At 36.7% G+C, this 22,097-nt stretch overlaps 1 protein-coding gene and 1 long non-coding RNA gene across 3 annotated transcripts in view; one reads left to right on the top strand and one right to left on the bottom strand.

Moving 5' to 3' along the window:
* The window catches only part of WDR75 (WD repeat domain 75), a 41,458-nt gene that overhangs the window by 17,093 nt on the left and 2,268 nt on the right, over nucleotides 1–22,097 (top strand). For both annotated transcript variants that reach the window (XM_027126133.1, XM_027126139.1), the window contains exons 6-19: nucleotides 1,366–1,436; nucleotides 2,386–2,505; nucleotides 2,946–3,034; nucleotides 5,685–5,843; nucleotides 6,688–6,747; nucleotides 6,840–6,955; nucleotides 8,040–8,215; nucleotides 9,240–9,397; nucleotides 9,857–10,037; nucleotides 10,839–10,933; nucleotides 11,918–12,013; nucleotides 12,617–12,786; nucleotides 13,369–13,428; nucleotides 16,233–16,382. In XM_027126133.1, the coding sequence (XP_026981934.1) occupies nucleotides 1,366–1,436; nucleotides 2,386–2,505; nucleotides 2,946–3,034; nucleotides 5,685–5,843; nucleotides 6,688–6,747; nucleotides 6,840–6,955; nucleotides 8,040–8,215; nucleotides 9,240–9,397; nucleotides 9,857–10,037; nucleotides 10,839–10,933; nucleotides 11,918–12,013; nucleotides 12,617–12,786; nucleotides 13,369–13,428; nucleotides 16,233–16,382 (1,701 nt within the window). The remainder of the gene's footprint in view (nucleotides 1–1,365; nucleotides 1,437–2,385; nucleotides 2,506–2,945; nucleotides 3,035–5,684; nucleotides 5,844–6,687; nucleotides 6,748–6,839; nucleotides 6,956–8,039; nucleotides 8,216–9,239; nucleotides 9,398–9,856; nucleotides 10,038–10,838; nucleotides 10,934–11,917; nucleotides 12,014–12,616; nucleotides 12,787–13,368; nucleotides 13,429–16,232; nucleotides 16,383–22,097) is intronic.
* The window catches only part of LOC113630585 (uncharacterized), a 47,363-nt gene continuing 31,065 nt past the window's right edge, over nucleotides 5,800–22,097 (bottom strand). Inside the window, exon 4 of the long non-coding RNA XR_003437028.1 lies at nucleotides 5,800–5,906. This is a non-coding gene — a long non-coding RNA (uncharacterized LOC113630585). The remainder of the gene's footprint in view (nucleotides 5,907–22,097) is intronic.

Here is a 22,097-nt window from a genome sequence, read left to right as displayed (position 1 = left end):
TTGAAATTACAGCAAAATATAATGAAGAAATTAAATCTCACCAGTGGTAATATTTGAGGAATTTTTTCTAGACTTTTTCCTAAATGTATAAAATAACTTTTCTCAAATTGAATAGTTATGAGGGTTTTATCTTTTTTCTTCACTTAACACTGCAGCATGAGTGTGTACTTAAATGTTCATCAGAAATAGTGACTGTATGATGTTCATACCATGACTTATTTAGCCATCCCTTGTTAGTAATCACGTAAGTTATTAAAATCAAGTACCATCAAAAGCCCCTATATATCATTGTGGTAGGCTGTTTCTTTAGTCTTAAGTTTTGTAGCATTATTTTGGCTTTGTTCTGAAAAGGTTTAATTTCTTAGAGTAGAGAAAACACTTGAACATTATAAACATCATTATTCTTTAGCATCATAGTCGTCAGTTAAATACAAATTAAAACCACAGTGAGATACCACTTCACGTCCACTAGAACAGATAAAATTAAAGAATGACAGTACTGAGTGGTGGAAAGATATGGGGCAAAGTTAAACATATGCCTTTACTGTGACCCAGCAGTTCCACTCCTAGGTAGAGAAATGAAAACACGACCACAAAATGACATGCACAAGAATAATTAATACTCATAATAGCTCCAAAATGGAAATAACCCAAGTGTTCATCAATAAGAGAGTAAACAATTTATGATACATATGCATTCATTGGGATGCTGCTTCACAATAAAAAGGAACTAATGATACACATAAGAGCGTGGGTGAATCTCAAAAAGGTGATGTTGAGCTACAGTCCAGACATGAAACGTATTTACCATTCTGGTTGTATTCTGTTATAGAAAAGGCAGAGAAGTAATCTACGGTGATAGAAATCAATAGTTGCTGACAGGGGTGGGAGCATTGGGGAATGACTGGAAAGAGGAACAACGGAGCATTCCTGAGGCGAAGAAAATGTCCTAAATCTTGATTGTGATGGTAGTTACATGGTTATACACATGTCAAACATTGCATTCTGTGGTGTATAAATTATGCCTTAATAGAAAAAAGTTTAATCATTATACTTAGAGAGTCTGGTTTTAGGATTTAGGACCTACTTTCATCTTTTAATTTTCTATGATTATTGTAAATGTAAGAGTATCCTTTCCATAGTTAAACTGTAATATGGGTTGGCCAAAGAGTTCATTTGGGTTTTTCTGTAACATCTTACGGAAAAACCCGAGTGAACTCTTTGGCCAACCCAGTATATCATTTCATGCTAATGTACTCTTAGTCTCCAAAAGTTTATTGTTCCCATGTTAACTTTTATGATAATATTTCTTCTTAAAGGGTGTTGACTATTTTTGTGAATGTTATCTTCTCTTTGAAATACCAGGGAGAGTATGTTGCTGCAGTACGGGACTTTTACTTGTCGGTTTATTTTTTCAAAAAGAAAACAACATCAAGGTAAGAATTCCTTTTTGATGGCTTTATTTTATTTACTCAAGAGTTCATTAAAATTTTATTCATCCTTATACCTGTGACCCAAAGCTGTTTCATGTTACAAGTAATTGTGAAACCACAAGATGAGGTAGAGTTTTTAACCCACAGTGGGTTAAAATCATTAGTCACAAAATCCTAGGGAGCTTTTCCCCCCAAAACCAGTTTCACACTTAGATTCTGCTGTGTATACTTGATGTCAAAATTGGATGTGGTTTGAAAAGTTTTCCCTAGGTGGTCCACATTGTCATTTTATGGCTGTAGGAATGAATATAGGCTTTGGTATAATCTGGGTTTAAAATGAGGCAGATTAGTCCATTGAACCTCACTACACTTCAAATTAACATATATTTTAAATGGCAATAATTTCTACCTAATAGAGTTGTAAGGATGAATGAGATAACGTATTTAAAGAAACTAGTGCTAAGCATGAGCAGTCACTCTTCAAATGACACTGTTCCCTCTCGCCTTTTACCCTGCCAAGATTAACATTTGTTTTCCTTTGCAGTATAAGGATCCTGACATCTTTGGACACATTAACAGTTGTCTCAGATATAATTTCTCAGGCTTGTCCATACTTCATGCTAAAAACTTAGCTTTAACAAGAAATTCAAACAAACTTTGCCCAGGCAGAAAACTATAAAAAGAACTGTCTGTTCTCTATTTCACTCTCAGTGGCCTCCATAGACAAGTTATGGTAGAATGTTATTCACATGAAGTTTATATTGTGTGTTAATAAATGTTTACAAAACAAAATTCTTGATCTTGGTCATGATTTTTCTTAAAAATCATGCGTTTATGTTCAGTGAATTCTGAGAGCTCACCAGTTTGGGTTGATAAGGGTGGGAGCTCCATTTTGCCTAACTACATCACTTACCAAGCCTTTAATAATCAAGGGAAAATATTTTTCTTCTAGGTTTACTTTATCATCATCAAGAAATAAGAAACATGCTAAGAACAATTTTACATGTGTAGCATGTCACCCGAAGGAAGACTGCATAGCAACTGGTCACAGGGATGGCAAAATTCGTCTTTGGTCAGTTAACTCTTGAAGAGCTTGGCAATCATTTATTTATTTTAGATTAGTCCTGCAGAAAAGGTATACCTGGGTGCAGGGAAAAGGATAGAACTGAAAAGCCACAGCTGATAATAGGGATGATGCTTTGCTGGCATCCTTCCTTTCTTTTACTACTGTACTCTTCATTGCATAGACTTACTATTTTAGGACTTCAACCCTTGTCCCTAGGAGTAAATCCATTTTGTCCTTAATCATTTAATTGAAGAGAACTTTTTGTCAGCCTTTAAGTAAAAAAGAGAGAGTAACAGTGAATATTGAACTAGTAGAATACTATGATGGCCTATTGTTTGCAGAAGTGACTGGTTTAGAAATAGAAAGTACTTTTTGCATATTAAGACCAGTAAACTTGATAAACATATGCCTTTGGCCAAATTAAGAATTTTGGTTTTCTCCAATAGGAGGAATTTTGATGATGAAAAGAAATACACATACACATGTTTACATTGGCACCATGATTTGGTTATGGATTTGGCTTTTTCAGTGACAGGTAAGTACAAGTTTAAGACTTAAAGTGAACTTTTAAAGTATGTGAACCAAGTATTTTAATTCACTGTACTTAAAGTTTGAAAGATTTAGAATTGCATGGGCCAAATGAATTTTTTAAGCACTTGTATATCACCCCTGTGTTTTGGGCTTTGCTCAGCACAATGCCATATGCTTAAGTTTTCAAAGCTCTTCAGAGTATCAAAGTGTACACCTATCATAAAGTCTCTTGTTAATATAAACCTATTTAAATTATATTCCTTTTCTTTTTTTAATGTATGTGCACGTAGCTAAGTGCTTGTTGTCCATAAGTATAGCTACAGTTTATCAGGAGCAAATGACTCTGCTGATGCTTTATATCCATTATCTCATTTAATCCTTGACTCTGAAAACAGGCATCATTATTCTCATTTTAGAGATGATGGAAGTGAAATTTGTAGTTGAGAACTAACTTGCCTAAGGTCACGTGTCTCGTAAGTGGGATTTGGACCTAGGTCTAATTCGAAAGTTTGTTTTTAACTGTAAGATGGCCACATTCACTATTTTAAGTTAATTCAGATCTTTGTTCCATTTAAGCTGCATGAGAGTGGCTATAATGCGTAAAAATACCTCCCTGGAAATAGGATGACCTTCAACAGAAATTTGGAGAAGTACATTTTGTCTTTGGTTACCGTTAGCATCCCCGCACGTATGTGGTGAAAATTATGTCAGTACATTTTGACTGGTCCTTAAGGGGGTGGGGGAGGGGAGGTGCTAGATGCTCCAGAAGTTTACGTGCCCAGAGAAAGTAGTGGTTCTTCTTCCTGTAGGTCTTCCCAGAGACTGGCAGGACAAGTCTTAGTACCATTTGCTCTAGATTCCTACAGGCTTACTTGGGTTTAACTCAGTGGAGCCTCAGGAAGCAGGAGGCATCTTCAGCCTACTTGTGCTTTTGATTTGGGGGATCAGTGATTGGTATATGGGGGTGGGACCCAACCTGACATACTTAGCGTAGTACAACAGGAGTACAGCTGTGACATATGGGAACGAAGAACAGAAGAATGAAGAGGGTGTTAACCCTATGGATAAAAGACATCGGCTACTCTTATCTTCACCCTCCTCCCCACCAAAATTACAAATGAGTATGTTTGTGGCATTGTGTGTACATATGTCTGTAATGTTTCAGGCAGTGTTGTTATTCTCTCCTGACCTAAGGTGGTTTCTTCTGCCCTTCCTCATCAGTTTCTTTTTGTCTGCTGTGGCCCCTGCCCAAAGGCCAAGACCCGTTGATGTATATTGTCACTGGTATATTGTTGCCCTTACCTATCTTGTCCACTTCCTCTCACACTAGTTATTAGTCACAGCTTTCTGTGATGGCCTTACTTATTACCCTTAAGCCCTGGGACATTCAGGACTGGCCTTCTCAAGTGGGGTTTGGGGAAGAAGGAATAGTTAGATTAGTTGGCACTCAAAAAAGAGAATACCAAGTGCCTCTATTGTGAGCCATGGCTTTCATATAGGAAGTACTGCAGATCATCTTGGCTATTAGAGAGTTGAATTCTTGATGTTATTTTTTAAATCATGTGAGTATTTGTGAGAAGTAATATAGTACATGGTTGTCAGTGAATGTATAGGTATGAGAGAGTTAATAGAAGAAAATTAGTTGTCTGTGTAAATGAACTACAAATTATAGGGTTTTTGAGAACTGTTTATAAGTTAAGGCAAATGTTAACAGTATAAACTGTTTTGGCTCTGCTTTGAGCGCAGTCATGCTGTCTGTGAGCATCTAATTTATTGTTTACTTCTTTCTGATTCTTAAGCCTTTCTTATTTCAGTGCTCTAGGACCTCAAGTTAATGTTGGATAAAAGTGGTATTGGTGTTCCCAACACAGGGGGAAAGTTTTCAGTGTTTTACCACTAAAATATTTGCTATAGATTATCTGTAAGTATTCTTGATGAAATTTTAAAGGTCTCATCAATTCCTAGGTTACTGAGAGTTTTTATCATGGATCTAGAATTCTATCTTTTACTTTTTCTGCATCTGTTAAGATACTGATCATCTATTTCCCTTTTTTCTGTAAGTAGAGTTCATTACATTGGTTTATTTTTCAAATGTTAAAATAACCTCACATGCTTAGAATAAATTTTACCCTGCAGTGATGTCTTATCTTTTTAATATATCATTGGATTCAGCTTGCTGATACTTCATTTGGTAGTTTTCATCTGTTATGAAATTGGCTTGTAGTTTTCTTAATGATGTGCTAGTTTTGGTGCAGAATTATGCTGGTCTTCAAAACAAATTGGGAAGTGTTCTTTCTTTTTTGTTACCTGGAAGAGTGTAAAACTGGTTTATTTCTTCCTTAAATGTTTGGAAAAGTTTACTAGTGAAGCCAGCTGGGCCTGGAGGATGTTTGTTTCATCCAATTTTTCTAGTTATTGGCAGAAGAATTTGTCAGCAACAAAGCAGTCACATGTTACTGGAAAGGAAAAATCCCTGAACCAGTGATCTTTAAATCTTTTGTCTTGCAAGTGTATTAAAAGATATAAAGACACTTGTTTACGTGTTTTTTTAAATAGTTTATTTCTCTAACATAGGAAAAATCAAAACATCGATTATATCTTCCTGTTTTTTCCCCCAAACACTGTCCTTTTCATTTCTTTGGGTGGATGAGAAGGCAGCAGTCTGCTGAGTGGTGGCCGTGAGTCTGTCCTCGTAGAGTGGCGAGAGGCAGCAGAGAAGAATAAGGAGTTCCTCCCCCGTTTAGGAGCTACTATTGAACATATCTCAGTGTCTCCAGCAGGGGATCTCTTCTGTACTTCGCACTCCGATAACAGTAAGTCTCAATTTGTTGTCATGAGGAAATACAGTTTGTGTAATGTCATAAATTAGGTAGCATCTGTAGGAGATGGAAAATAAGAGACCTCAAACTAAGAGTAGCATAGGATTTAACGAGCATTTTTTTCTCTTCCATTTCTCCTCTTTCCTCCACCCCTCTTGCCCCAAGATGCCACCTGAATACAACATTTCCAGAGTTGTTTTTATGAAAGTGTAGGGCTAAGTGTATTTGGTTATTGTTTTGCCACTTATATTTAAAAATCTTTTCATGTGGAATGATTGGGGGAATAAAGGAGGTTTTCATAATATAATGGCATTCTCGAAAGAATGCTCTGAGGTTTTCCTTTGGTACAGCCATTGTCTCAGCGTGGGAGGCCTGTGGATTCTGACAGAAATGGAGCAGTCTTCTGATTCCTCCCCAGCATTTGGTCATCCTGTTACACCTCAGCTTGGATGTAAATCCCTTGCCCATTGCCTCCTTTCCCTTCAAAAGAGAGCATAACTGAGCAATCCATTAGTGCAGTGACTCATTTCAAAGTAAACAACCGTCTCTTTTGGGGCATATAAGTTTCTGAATTAACACTTCTAATGTATTCATAGTCACAGTAGAAAACTTAGAGACTCCAACAGAAAAAGCCCTCATCCCCACCCCTAGTTTTTCTGTTAAATCACAAAATATATTCCTAATTTTCCAGTAACACTCCAAGAAATTGAACATACTCAATTGTTTTGTATTCTGGTATATTTCAGAATGATATAAATTCACTTTTTTTCTTTTTAAACCTTGAAGGTTTGACCTGTTTATGTTTAGATGTTTATTTATTTATTTATTTTACCCACAGAGATGATAATCATTCACCGAAACCTTGAGGCGTCCGCAGTAATTCAAGGCCTAGTGAAAGGTATCGCAGACCTCAGTGGATGTGGAATTGTGTACATTTTCAAAAGTGAATATTTGTCTGATTTCAGCTATTGTTCATCACTTCTTTTGCAGACAGAAATATCTTTACCGGTTTGATGATTGACCCAAGAACTAAAGCTTTGGTTTTGAATGGGAAACCTGGCCACTTGCAGTTTTATTCTCTCCAAAGTGATAAACAGTTATATAATGTAAGATTTTTGATCTGTTAACTAGCCTTAAAACTTATGAAATAGCTTTATAGCACCACTGGCGTCAGGTAACTTATTGTATAGCTTCTAAAACAAGGTCCTGTGCCTATGTTATTTGAACATAGTATTATCAGTTGTTTATAGCATGATTCTAATGAGGCCACAGTTGCAGATGAAGTCTGCGTGTAAGCCAGTTGGCACTGTTGTGTGCGCTCTATTTTATTCTGTTTAAGACTACACTCTAAATTAACTGTCGCACACATCTGTGCCTTTGAGTCATAAGGATAGGCAATGAGAATATGGATTAACAATACAGACCTGTCTCTGCTTTGTGGCGAAACAGTATCATATGTACATGCTGAAGATAAAATCTTCAGTGTAGATTAAAGAGGAACACATCCCATAATCCTGGTAAATGCAATCCAGAATTTCCACTTTTTCTTTAGTGCCCCACAGTACCCTTTACAGATTTCTATCACAGCCACTGTAACACTTTATCTCTTTCTCTCCAACACCTTTAAACCTCTCAAAGAAAGGAAACTTATTGATCTTTGTACATTTCTAGTGCAGTGCCTGGAAATAGTAGCACTTAGTACATTTTTAGTAAATAGATGAGGAAACAATAAAAGAAACAATTATAAAGAAAATGCTGGCCTATTTAAAATGTTGTGCTTTTTTCACTTCTTAAAAATTGTAGGTTTCGTTTTTGCTCTCCTTGTTTCTAGTGATGTGGAATCTAGCCTTGAGATTTTATGTAAAGCTATTTGTTCTTAGCAACAAAAGAAAAGCATTACTGTAACCTAAAGTTCTGCTGTATCATATAAATGGAGCATAGTCGTTACTAAAATTTAAGGTCATTGAAGAATCATCACCACCAAATTGGTATTATATAATATGCTCCATGTTTTCAATGGCAATTTTGATGTCTGTAAGTAATGATTAGTTCATTTTTCTCTTTACCTAAAAATCTGTTACTGTAGATTCCAGAAGGTATCTATGATGTGGTTAATTACCATTCCTTGAATGCTTTAACATGTATGTATTTACATTAATAAGAATTTTGGATTTTTTTTTAACCCATCAGTTAGATATTATACAGCAAGAATATATCAATGATTATGGTCTGATCCAAATTGAGCTAACAAAGGCTGCATTTGGCTGCTATGGTAATTGGCTTGCAACGGTGGAACAACGTCAAGAAAAGGAAACTGAGCTTGAATTGCAAATGAAACTGTGGACATATAATAAGAAAACACAAGGGTAATACTACCTATATAGACATTAATTTCAGAGCAGAAAATTATTTGACTTTCTAGTTTCAATTGTTGGTCTTTACGATGTTTCATTTTGTTAAATTTATATTAAGAGAAATGAAGGAGGTGTTATTCCTCTAATACAGCCTTTATGCTTTCTGCTCTGAGAAAACATTGGTGTCCTCCAAATTATGAGTCACCTCATTGCATAAATAAGGAAACATGGAGAAGTGATACCCCCAAGAACACATACCTACTTCCAGGCAAATCCAGGATTAGAATGCAAAGGTCTTAGTTCCTTAGCTCTTTTGTGTTATATTACCTTCTTCGGGAAAATGGCAGTGATAGGTGGTAGAGGTGTGGTGTGGTGTAGTCTTGATTAGATAAGGAGCCCACTAGTTTCTCATACCATGGCTGTAATAGCAATTTATCAAGTCCTTGCTTGTCAAGAACTGGGCTTAGTGCTTTTGTGCCCATTGTCTTGTGAATCTTCACAAGATAATCTTTCATTCACGGCAGTGTTCTGTCAAGCCAGAAACAAGCTTTGAGAGGTAGTTTGGATGACTTTAAATATTAAGTATTGACCAGGGCAGTGAAATAGGTAATGTTCTTTCTGTACCGTCTTGCCACAAATAAGGGCTTTCATAGCCATTTCCTTTTTTGCTTATTTTCAAAAGAGTGAGGTATCTGTGTTCTACACAATTTCCCTGCAGTTTAGTATAGTAGCCTTTCAAGTATCATTTTTTGATGACCCCTGTTTTATACTCATTCTGTACCAGTAAGCTGACACTATTTATAATCATCTCTGTTATGTACGTTACACGAGGCCAGAGGTAATGTGTTAGAACTCTTTGCATCCTGTGGCCATTAGTGACAGAACACTCAATTGTCATGCTAGGTGATAATATATCAGTTGCTCATTCTTAAAGATGCTATTGTAAAATGTGCAGTATGTAAGGAATTCTTAATACTCATATGATAGTGTATCATATTGCCCTGGTACAAAAATAAATTGGTTTCCTTCCTACTAGGTTTGTTCTCAATACAAAGGTTAACATGCCACATGAAGACCACATCACAGCTCTCTGTTTCTGTAATGCAGAAAAATCTGAAAACCCCACCTTGGTTACAACAAGTAAAGATGGTCACTTCAAAGTGTGGATATTAACAGATGATTCTGATATATACAGTAAGTTACTTAAATATAATATGTCTGTATGTAGTGTACAATTTTAAGAATTGATATATTTATCTCATGAATTGTATCCATTCTGGGAGGACATTTTCTACTTTGTTTAATTCTATAGAATATTGCCCAATTTCAAAAGATTTTAGAGATTACATTTTTACATGCCTTTTCTCCCAAATCTTTACTTATCTTATGACATTCTTGATTAATCGTGTACTAGTTATTCCAGTCTGTGAGGGTACAGTAAAAAAGGCTTTTGCAATAGTCCCTTTACTGTTCCACTAGAGGAAGGTCAAGGTCTCTTGGAAGGGACGCAAATTTCAAATCAGTCAATGATTTGTAACTAAAATTTTGGAGAGGAGGTTTTTTGTTGTGTTTGTTTCTTAATCCATATTTCTTATAAATTCCATAAAATATTATCTAGCATTTGTAGTATTTCTATGGTCTGTATTTTCACAGAAAAAGCTGTTGGCTGGACCTGTGATTTTGTGGGTAGTTATCACAAATACCAAGCAACTAACTGCTGTTTCTCCGAAGATGGCTCTTTACTAGCAGTTAGTTTTGAGGAAATAGTTACAATATGGGATTCGGAGACATGGGAACTTAAATGTACATTTTGTCAACGAGCTGGGAAAATAAGGTAGGTAAATAATTGGGGGAGTATGAAGTACTGGGTTTCTTTTTTTTTAAATTCAAACAAGTCTTTCTACATAGACTTTAGTAATTAATTTATGCTTTCTCCAGAGGTATCCTGTGGGTCAGTGGTGCCAGCAGCTAACCAAAATGATGGGAAGCTAAAAACTACTGGGTTTATGAACCATGTGCATTAGTTTTCATGGTTGTACTACACAATAATAGAAGATATATATAAGCCTCAGTAGATCCAAACAATGTTTATTTTCTCAGTATTTTCATAAAAGCGATGTTATGCTCAAACTTCATTGTTTGTAATAATGGCAAGAGAATGTAACAGTAGTATCTTCCATTTTATTTCCAGTAACTTGGGCATTTGAGGACAGAATGGGAAATGGCTGTTTCTAATTCCCAACATGTCTAATTCTGAATTTACTTTGTAAAACTTTCTTCAGAATTCATATTGCAGATTTTCCTCTTGAGACAAAGAAGCATAAAAAAGAGTTTTTGTTAAATAACTTGGTACGTTTCACATACATTTTCTCTATATGTGTCAATTATTGTACCGTACAGCATATTAGAGAAAAGAATTGGTCATCAAATCTGTTTTCCTAAAGAAACAAAATAGCTAAATAAACCTTTACTGTTGTGCTCCTTACCCTCCTCCCTGCAGAATAATTATGAACAAAAACATACATGTCTATCTAAAACTTTGCATTGCACGAAGCTAGTACTGTGCAGGAAGTCTGCAGTCCTTTGTAACTACGTGTGCTAGAACTGACTTGTTAACTTCCTTGTTTTAATCTAGGCACCTTTGCTTTGGGAGATTGACTTGTTCCAAGTATCTTCTTGGTGCCACTGAAAATGGCATTCTGTGCTGTTGGAATCTGCTCAGTTGTGCATGTAAGATATTCTTTGCTATAAAGTGATGACAAAGCACACAGGAAGTGGACATTAACTAATCTTTGGCATTTTAGGACTTCTGGATGATATCTTCATATCTTTACCCAGAGAATATATAATTTTTTACGTGGTACATTGTACCACCAAACTTTGGAGTGCTATGCCTGTAATAATAGACTTTGATTACAGTTGACCCTTGAGCAATGCGGGCGTTAGGGTTGCCGACCCTCTGCGCAGTCAAAAATTCACTTATAACTTAGAGAGTCAGCCCTCTGTGGAGTCAGCCAACCTTGGATTGAGCAGTTACTGGTAGTACTTGCTATTTTAAAATCCACATGTATGTGGACCCTCACAGTTCAAATCCATGTTATTCAAGGGTCAACTGTATTTATAAGCTGCCTAATTGTCATCAAATCATCTTCCATTATCCTCACCTTTTTCCACTGTCTTCAGTGTATGACTTTGTTGCCCTCCATATTATCCATCCTCATAACAATTTGAGGAAAGTTTCTGATAGTTCATAATGCATATTAACCTGCAGTATTCCTGACAGCATTAAATTTGAATGTAGCCTATCGCAATCCTCCTAACAAATGTGAACTTTGTGGCATTTTACTCATTCGAGTATATGTTTGGAAGACATTGTGGTTACTTTGTAATAATGTGTGTGATAACATTTTTTTAAATATTCTCTACAGTGATTCTGGTTAACATTTTGGCCACATTTAGCAGTAGTGGGAAAGCACCAGACAGAAGTTGCACTGCTTTAACTGTTTTTCTGCTTCTTGCCCCTCGTTTTAGTGCAAACTTCCACAGATTATGTCAGTGTGTTCTCCATGTATTATCTGGAATGGTAAAATCCCTCTTCCTAAAAATAATAGAATTGATTGTCCCAATAAATATTGAGTACCTAGTTTAAATAACAAGCTTAAGAAAGCTTTTGGTAAATCTCTTCTTAGAAGTGAATCACTTTTTTTCCCCCAGTGGAGTGGAGTGCAAAATTAAATGTGAGAGTTATGGAACCTGATCCCAATTCAGAGAATATTGCTGCAGTCTCTCAGTCTTCCATGGGTTCAGACTGTAAGTACAGACCATTCTTTGACAGAAGAAGTCTATTACCTAAATTTTCTTTTTAACACCTTTAATATAATCTGATTTAAACTTACCTTCAAATCAGATGTCCATTTGAAGCCATTTGCCTGACCGCTGCCCTTCCTTTCTTGAGTTCCAGCTCCAGCACATCCCTCATTTTTCAACATGTCATTTGCTACTCAGCCTTCAAAATGCAAGAGACATTTTGCCTCTTTGAAGCATTCCTAAATCCCCCAATGAGCTTTTATCATTCCTCTATGATCTTGAAGCTCTTTATACAGATCTCTGTTCTAGTGCTTAAGACAAAATACTGCCATAGTATTTTGGTGTCTGTTTTCTGCAGTTGACCCTGCTCTCAGAAACAGAAATTTTTGTTTCTGTTTTTCATCTTCAAAGCCCTCATTCCTAACCGGCTTGGCACATAGTAAGCATCAAGTAGATATTTGTTGACTCAAAGCCTAAAATAATCATGACCTTATCAATTTATTCAATGGGGTAAGTCCCAGGATGAGTGTGATCTGCCAATCTGAGGCTGAAGCTAACCTTTGCAGGCAAAATGTTGTTGTCTGTTTGGTTTTTTTTTTTCTCCAGTGTTTGTGTTTAGACCTAGTGAGCCAAGGCCATTGTATATTCAAAAAAATATCTCCAGAGAGGAAGTCCAGTGGGGAGTGTTTGTTCCACGAGATGTCCCTGAATCATTCACCTCAGAAGCCTACCAGTGGCTGAACAGATCGCAGTTTTACTTCCTAACAAAATCACAGGTAACCATCCACCTCAGAAAAGGCGGTCATCTCTTATGTGTGATTTTCAGTTGCTTTACTATTTGAGAGTAATAGCCCAGGGCAAGTGGAATAGTTTTATTAAAGAATTACTCCTTCTCTCCCCTTCCACTCCCCTGCCAAATCGTCTTATGTGCTCTGTACAGTCATATTACTGGTGGGAGTATATTAGCCCACACCTTTGGGGCTAAGTATTGCTTGCATTCATTCACTCCGTGACACCAAAAAAGATATGACCTAGAAGATAACTAGAATACTTTAAATTGTATTTATTAGAATGGTTCTTTTTTAATTTTAGTATTTGATTTACCATAAAGAAATCAGTGGCTTAAGTTTGACCCATCAGTTGAATTTTATTTCATTACCAATTCTTAAAAATGATCTTTGAGGACAATCTTACAACTGTCACAGCAGTTATTAAATACGTTTTCAATCTTGTATTACTTTTCTGTGAGCAGATATATTTATATCAAGAAGAAAAGTCAACATCATTTTCTAACTTTACCATTTAGATTTGCACTCTACAATTTATATTTTGCATCATTCATTGACCTCTCTTTTCAGAGTTTATTGACATTCAGTACACAGTCTCCAGAAGAGAAACTCACACCAACAAGCAAACAGGTATGTTCTAGTCACCCGTGGTGCAGATCATGCACATTGCCTCCCTGCAAAGATAAAGTTATCTTTTAGAACTCAGCTATGAGAAAAATGTTTTACCTGCCCTAAAGTGGAATTAAAATTACATACTTAGAAACTACTTGCTTTGTTTGATGTGATAGTGCTCTTTGAAAATGTAGTCTCAATTTGTAACATCGGTAATATATGCTTGTGATTTAAAGAATCAAATAGTTCTACAAGACTTCTTGGGGAAAACTTGAACATCACCACCACTGCCGTTACCCACAAAGATACTCTCAACTCTTTGAGTTGAAGTTTTTATTTACCTCCATATCTCTAAGAAACATGTTTATATTGCTAATTCCGGATTTTTTAGGTCTAGGTATTGTTTGTTAACTCTGATCTATTGAAGTTTCTTTCACACCACTCCCGCCATATACATAACATACCCCCACATATTTTCTGTCGCCTAATTTTTCCAGTATAGATAAATTGGTCAGGTCACTGTTCATCCTTAAACATGTAAACACAATTCATAGCTGAGCCACATAGTAATAAACAGGTTGTTTTTCCTTTTGTGACCAACTTCTTTTCTCTGGAGTTAATGATTGCCTTCTTTTTTCATTTGCTCAGTTTCCTATTTACTTGTCACCTAATTCACCCCAATCTCTACCCCGTAAGTCCTCTCTCATTATTTTCAGACATATTAGGTATTCTTTCGAGTCTTGAAAAAATATTTTCAAGAGCCTCTGACCTTCTTTCTGAACTGATTGCCCTGTAAACCTGCTGCACAGTAATCATCTTAGGATCTACATTTGCTACCATTCTGGGGGTTTATCCACATCTACTGTAATAGATCCTGTAGTTTTTCTCCTTCTTTGGTCACTCCCTTGCTTTGGTAAAGCACATCCTATTGGTGCATGGGAAGTAAGTTTAAGACATTGCGTGTTTGGACATGCTTCTATTCTCTCCCATTGGATTGGTTGGTTGCGTAGAGTTCTAGGTCGAAAATCATTTTGTCTTAGAACTTTGAAGATACTGTCTTATCCTTTATCTGTATCCTGACTTGTTTATTTTTCTCTGAAAATTCATTGAATTCGTTTAACATTTTTTTGTTGATCATTACTGTATGTTCTAGACATTTGGGATATATCAGTGAGCAAAAGAGTCAGGTCTCTAAACTAGTGGTGTTTATAGTCTAACAGGAAGGCACAGATAATAAACATCAAGTAAGTAAAATATATAGTATTTTAGAAGGCAATAAGAATTATGGGAGGAGGAATGGTGGGAAAGGGAATGTGGAGTGCAGTTTGCCTTTTTAAATAAAGCAGTCAAAACAGGCTTCAATGAAAAGACTTTGACTTTTCCTCTGAGTTAAATGTAGAGCCCCCTTCGAGGGTTTTAATCAAAAAACTGTCTAAGAAGAAGAATTAATTCTTTCTTTGCCTTCATTTTCTCTAGAACTGCTATTTTTTACTGCTGGACCTTCTAGAATGGTGCTCTCTAATATTCTTATTTTTTCTCTTGTTTTCTTCCTGTTGTCTGAGAGGTTTCCTCCTCTTTTCATCTGATCCTCTATTTTTTTTCTCTCTCTTAACATGGTTCATTTCCATTAGGTTTTTATTTCCAATCTGTTTTGGAGATTTTCATCAAAGTCTCATGACTCTTGGCTATCTGCTCTTATTTAAAAGTGAGCAAAATCACCATTTGGAGGTTTTCTACCTAGGTGGAACTTGACCTCTGGCCTCCACTATCTGCCTGAGCTATTATGAGAAAATCTCCAAAAGTCATTATTTTTAGGACTTTTTCTCTTAGATTGGTCAAATTGTCCAGATAAAATTCTTCCAAATTCTTGCCTAAAAGATGTCAACCTGGCTGCCAGTGTTCTGAGAAGCACCCTCTATGGAACACAACTGCCTTCAGCTGTGAGGGCATCTCCGCCCCACCACACACCAAGCCATCCTTTCTAAAGACACACTTTATTTCGCTCTTCAAGGAACATACTGCCAGCCCTCTGCTGGGGCTGAGGAGGAGATCTGGAAACCTGAATGCTCTCTAAATAGACCTTCAACCAGGCTAACTGGTTTCTTTCTTTTTTTTTTTTAGCCTTTTACAGAGGAGGTACTGTTACTATTAGTACCAATTCTTGAGTGTTTGCGGGATTCTGCAGTATAAATGGGGATGCTTTTAGCTTTCTTCACCACCAGCTTAGAATCCTGCTTTCTCAGGTCTACTAAGTTAGCTACCACCATTCAAACTACTTTTCACTTTCCACATCACACAGTGTCTTTAGTACTGTGGATTTATGCTCTTTTGAAAACCCGTTTGCTGCCATTTTTGTAGGATTGGGGGCCTAAGTAGTGGTGGATGCACATTTTGTTCTGTCATCGAAGTGTCTGCTGTTAGCTTTTCACATAGTAAATTGACTGCCCTCAGTTGCTTTACCTGTGAAATGAAAGAATCATACTAGATAATTTCTATAGTTCCTTCCATCGGACATGTTATGACTGTGATACTTCTTTTTTTTTTTTTTTGTGGTACGCGGGCCTCTGACTGTTGTGGCCTCTCCTGTTGCGGAGCACAGGCTCTGGACGTGCCGGCTCAGCGGCCATGGCTCACAGGCGCAGCCGCTCCGTGACATGTGGGATCTTCCCGGACCGGGGCACGAACCCATGTCCCCTGCATCGTCAGGCGGACTCTCAACCACTGCGCCACCAGGGAAGCCCTGTGATACTTCTTATTGCCTCAAAGGCAGTTCCTCTTCTTTAGTGAAGTAATTTATTTCCCTTTGTCTTAAATCCTTACAGCTATTAGCAGAAGAAACTCTTCCAACAACCCCATTTTATTTCATATTGGGAAAGCACAGGCAGCAACAGCAGGATGACAAGTTAAATGAAGCTTTGGAGAATGAACTGATACAACTACCCTTAACAGAAAACATACCTGCAATTAGTGAGGTAAGTAATTATTAATTACTTATTAGTGTGAAACATAAGTTTATTATAATACTAATAGTGTAAATTAATTGCTTATACCAATATGAAATGGGTTATACGCAATAAAGTTCCTTAAGTTAGAGTTTGTTTATACAGTCAATCTGTAACAACTAATTTTTAAATAATCATTTATACACTGTGCAATTTTTTTTTGAATTTTTGGATTTTATTTTTTTATACAGCAGGTTCTTATTAGTTATCTGTTTTATACATATTAGTGTATACATGTCAATCCCAATCTCCCAGTTAATACCACCACCACCACCACCACCCTCTGCCACGTTCCCCCCTTGGTTTCCATACCTTTGTTCTCTACACCTGTGTCTCTATCTCTGCCCTGCAAACCAGTTCCTGTAGCATTCCTCTAGGTTCCACATACATGTGTTAATATACGATATTTGTTTTTCTCTTTCTGACTTACTTCACTCTGTATGACAGTCTCTAGGTCCATCCACGTCTCTACAGATGATCCAATTTTGTTCCTTTTTATGGCTGAGTAATGTTCCATTGTATATTTGTACCACATCTTTATCCATTCGTCTGTCGACGGGCATTTAGGTTACTTCCATGACCTGGCTTTAGTAAATAGTGCTGCAATGCACATTGGGGTGCATGTGTCTTTTTGAATTATGGTTTTCTCTGGGTATATACCCAGTAGTGGGATTGCTGGGTTATACGGTAGTTCAATGTTTAGTTTTTGAAGGAGCCTCCATGCTGTTCTCCATAGTGGCTGTATCAATTTACATTCCCACCAACAGTGCAAGAGTGTTCCCTTTTCTCCACACCCTCTCCAGCATTTATTGTCTGTAGATTTTCTTATGATGCCCATTCTAACTGGTGTGAGGTGATACCTCACTGTAGTTTTGATTTGCATTTCTCTAATAATTAGTGATGTTGAGCAGCTTTTCGTGTGCTTCTTGGCCATCTGTATGTCTTCTTTGGAGAAATGTTTATTTAGGTCTTCTGCCCATTTTTGCATTGGGTTGTTTGTTTTTTTAATATTGAGCTGCATGAGCTGTTTATATATTTTGGAGATTAATCCTTTGTCCATTGATTCGTTTGCAAATATTTCCTCCCATTCTGAGGGTTGTCTTTTTGTATTGTTTGTAGTTTCCTTTGCTTTGCAAAAGCTTGTAAGTTTCATTAGGTCCCATTTGTTTATTTTTGGTCTCATTTCCATTACTCTAGGAGGTGGATCAAAAAAAGGTCTTTCTGTGATTATGTCAAAGAGTGTTCTTCCTGTGTTTTCCTCTAAGAGTTGTATAGTGTCCGGTCATATTTAGGTCTCTAATCTGTTTTGAGTTTATTTTTGTGTATGGTGTTAGGGAGTGTTCTAATTTCATTCTTTTATGTGTCCAGTTTTCCCAGCAACACTTATTGAAGAGGCTGTCTTTTCTCCATTGTATATCCTTGCCTCCTGTGTCATAGATTAGTTGACCATGGGTGCGTGGGTTTATCTCTGGGCTTTCTATCCTGTTCCATTGATCTATATTTCTGTTTTTGTGCCAGTACCATATTTTCTTGATTACTATAGCTTTGTAGTGTAGTCTGAAGTCAGGGAATCTGATTCCTCCAGCTCCATTATTTTCCCTTAAGACTGCTTTGGCTATTCGGGGTCTTTTGTGTCTCCATACAAATTTTCATGTATTTTGTTCTGGTTCTGTAAAAAAAAGCCATTGGTAATTTGATAGGGATTGCATTGAATCTGAAGATTGCTTTGGGTAGTATTGTCATTTTCACAATACTGATTCTTCCAATCCAAGAACATGGTATATCTCTCTATCTGTTTGTGTCATCTTTGATTTCTTTCATCAGTGTCTTATAGTTTTCTGAGTACAGGTCTTTTACCTCCTTAGGTAGCTTTATTCCTAAGTATTTTATTCTTTTCGTTGCAATGGTGAATGGGATTGTTTCCTTAATTTCTCTTTCTGATCTTTCGTTGTTGGTGTATAGGAATGCAAGAGATTTCTGTGCATTAATTTTGTATCCTGCAACTTTACCAGATTCATTGATGAGCTCTAGTAGTTTTCTGGTGTTATCTTTAGAATTCTCTATGTATAGTATCATGTCATCTACAGACAGTGACGGTTTTACTTCTTCTTTTCCAGTTTTGATTCCTTTTATTTCTTTTTCTTCTCTGATTGCTGTGGCTAGGACTTCCAAAACTATGTTGAATAATAGTAGCAAGAGTGGACATCCTTGTCTTGTCCCTGATCTTAGAAGAAATGCTTTCAGTTTTTCACCCTTGAGAATGATGTTTGCTATGGGTTTGTCGTATATGGCCTTTATTATGTTGAGGTAGGTTCCCTCTGTGCCCACTTTCTGGAGAGTTTTTATCATAAATGGGTGTGGAATTTTGTCAAAAGCTTTTTCTGCGTCTATTGAGATGATCATACGGTTTTTCTTCTTCAATTTGTTAATATGGTATATCATATTGGTTGATTTGCATATATTGAAGAATCCTTGCATCCCTGGGATAAATCCCACTTGATCATGCTGTATGATCCTTTTAATGTGTTGTTGGATTCTGTTTGCTAGTATTTTGTTAAGGATTTTTGCATTTATATTCATCAGTGATATTGGTCTGTAATTTTCTTTTTTTGTAGTATCTTTGGTTTTGGTATTAGGGTGATGGTGGCCTCATAGAATGAATTTGAGAGTGTTCCTTCCTCTGCAATTTTTTGGAAGAGTTTGAGAAGGATGGGTGTTAGCTTAGCTCCTCTCTAAATGTGTGATAGAATTCACCTGTGAAGCCATCTAGTCCTGGACTTTTGTTTGTTGGAAGATTTTTAATCACAGTTTCAATTTCATTACTTAAGATTGGTCTGTTCATATTTTCTGTTTCTTCCTGATTCAATCTTGGAAGGTTATACCTTTCTAAGAATTTGTCCATTTCTTCCAGGTTGTCCATTTTATTGGCATAGACTTGCTTGTAGTAGCCTCTTATGATGCTTTGTATTCCTGCAGTGTCTGTTGTAATTTCTCCTTTTTCATTTCTAATTTTATTGATTTGAGTCCTCTCCCTCTTTTACTTTTTCTTTCTTCCTTTTTTTTTTTTTTTGGTCAGCTTTGCTTGTGGTTCAAGAGATTCTGCAGACGACAGTCACTGTGGCCAGTGACAACAGTGATGCCGTGTGTGTGTATGCGAGTATAAGCATCCCTCAGAACGTGAGCTGCCATACTTGACTCTATGTTGGAATCTCGCAAGGAGTTTTTAAAAATAAGGAAAAATTTTTTTTATGAAAAAGCCTTGGCTGCACTCTAGACCAATCAAATCAGAATCCCTGGAGTGGGACCCATGAATTGGTATTTTTAAAAACCTTTTTCTTGATGAGTCTGGCTAAAGGTTTATCAATTTTATCTTCTCAAAGAACCAGCTTTTAGTTTTATTGATCTCTGCTATTGTTTTCTTTGTTTCTATTTCATTTATTTCTGCTATGATCTTTATGATTTATTAGCTTCTACTAACTTTGGGTTTTGTTTGTTCTTCTTTCTCTAGTTCCTTTAGGTGTAAGGTTAGATTGTTTGAGATTTTTCTTGTTTCTTGAGGTAGGCTTGTATTGCTATAAACTTCCCTCTTAGAACTGCTTTTGCTGCACCCCATAGGTTTTGGATTGTCATGTTTTCGTTGTCATTTGTCTCCAGGTATTTTTTAATTTCCTCTTTGATTTCTTCAGTGTTCTCTTGGTAACGTATTGTTTAGCCTCCATGTGTTTGCATTTTTTACGTCTTTTTGCCTGTAATTGATTTCTAATCTCATAGCATTGTGGTCGGAAAAGATGCTTGATATGATTTCAGTTTTCTTAAATTTACTGGGGCTTGATTTGTGACCCAAGATGTAATCTATCCTGGAGAATGTTCCGTGTGCACTTGAGAAGAAGGTGTAATCTGCTGTTTTTGGATGGCATGTCCTATAAATAACAAATCTCTCTGGTCTGTTGTGTCATTTAAAGCTGTGTTTCCTTATTAATTTTCTGTCTGGATGATCTGTCCATTGGTGTAAGTGAGGTGTTACAGTCCCCCACTATTACTGTGTTACTGTCGATTTCCTCTTTTATAGCCGTTAGCAGTTGCCTTCTGTATTGAGGTGCTCCTATGTTGGGTGCATATATAATTGTTATATCTTCTTCTTGGATTGATCCCTTGATCATTATGTTGTGTCCTTCTTTGTCTCTTGTAACATTCTTTATTTTAAAGTCTATTTTATCTGATATGAGTATTGCTACTCCAGCTCTCTTCTGATTTCCATTTGCATGGAATATCATTTTCCAACCCCTTCACTTTCAGTCTGTATGTGTCCCTAGGTCTGAAGTGGGTCTCTTGTAGACAGCATATATATGGGTCTTGTTTTTGTATCCATTCAGCAAGCCTGTGTCTTTTGGTCGGAGCATTTAATCCATTCACATTTAAGGTAATACCAATATGTATGTTCCTGTGACCATTTTCTTAATTGTTACAGGTTTGTTTCTGTAGGTCCTTTTCTTCCCTTGTGTTTCCCACTTAGAGAAGTTCCTTTAGCATTTGTTGTAGAGCTGGTTTGGTGGTGCTGAATTCTCTTAGCTTTTGCTTGTCTGTAAACCTTTTGATTTCTCCATCGAATCTGAATGAGATCCTTGCTGGGTAGAGTAATCTTGGTTGTAGGTTCTTCCTTTTCATCACTTTAAATATATCATGCCACTCCCTTCTGGCTTGTAGAGTTTCTGCTGAGAAATCAGCTGTTAACCTTATGGGAGTTCCCTTGTATGTTATTTGTCATTTTATCCTTGTTGCTTTCAATAATTTTTCTTTGTCTTTAATTTTTGTCAATTTGATTACTATGTGTCTCAGCATGTTTCTCCTTGGGTTTATCCTGTATGGGACTCTCTGCACTTCCTGGACTTGGGTGGCTGTTTCCTTTCCCATGTGAGGGAAGTTTTCAACTCTGATCCCTTCAAGTATTTTCTCAGGTCCTTTCTCTCTCTCTCCTCCTTCTGGGACCCCTATAATGCGAATGTTGTTGCGTTTAATGTTGTCCCAGAGCTCTCTTAGGCTGTCTTCGTTTCTTTTCATTCTTTCTTCTTTATTCTGTTCCCTGGTAGTGAATTCCACCATTCTGTCTTCCAGGTCACTTATCCGTTCTTCTGCCTCAGTTATTCTGCTATTGATTCCTTCTAGTGTAGTTTTCATTTCAGTTATTGTATTGTTCATCTCTGTTTGTTTGTTCTTTAATTCTTCTAGGTGTTTGCTCTTTAGTTTTTCTAGGTCTTTGCTAAACATTTCTTGCATCTTCTCGATCTTTGCCTGTATTCTTTTTCTGAGGTCCTGGATCATATTCACTATCATTAATTATATTCACTGTCATTATTCTGAATTCTTTTTCTGGAAGGTTGCCTATCTCCACTTCATTTAGTTTTTCTGGAATTTTGTTCCTTCATCTGGTACAAAGTCCTGTGTCTTTTAATTTTGTCTGTCTTTCTATGAATGTGGTTTTTGTTTCACAGGCTGCAGAATTGTAGTTCTTGCTTCTGCTGTCTGCCCTCTGGTGGATGAGGCTATCTAAGAGGCTTGTGCAAGCTTCCTGATGGGAGGGAATGATGGTGGGTGGAGCTGGGTGTTGCTATGGTGGGCAGAGCTTGGTAAAACTTTAATTTGCTTGTTGGTTGTTTGGCCTGAGGCGACCCAGCACTGGAGCATACC

This window comes from Aethalodelphis obliquidens, unplaced genomic scaffold, assembly GCF_003676395.1.
Source record: "Aethalodelphis obliquidens isolate GAN/ISIS:26980383/991018 unplaced genomic scaffold, ASM367639v1 scaffold2, whole genome shotgun sequence".
Classification (NCBI taxonomy): Eukaryota; Metazoa; Chordata; class Mammalia; order Artiodactyla; family Delphinidae; genus Aethalodelphis; species Aethalodelphis obliquidens.
This window is presented reverse-complemented; position numbering and strand designations above follow the sequence as displayed.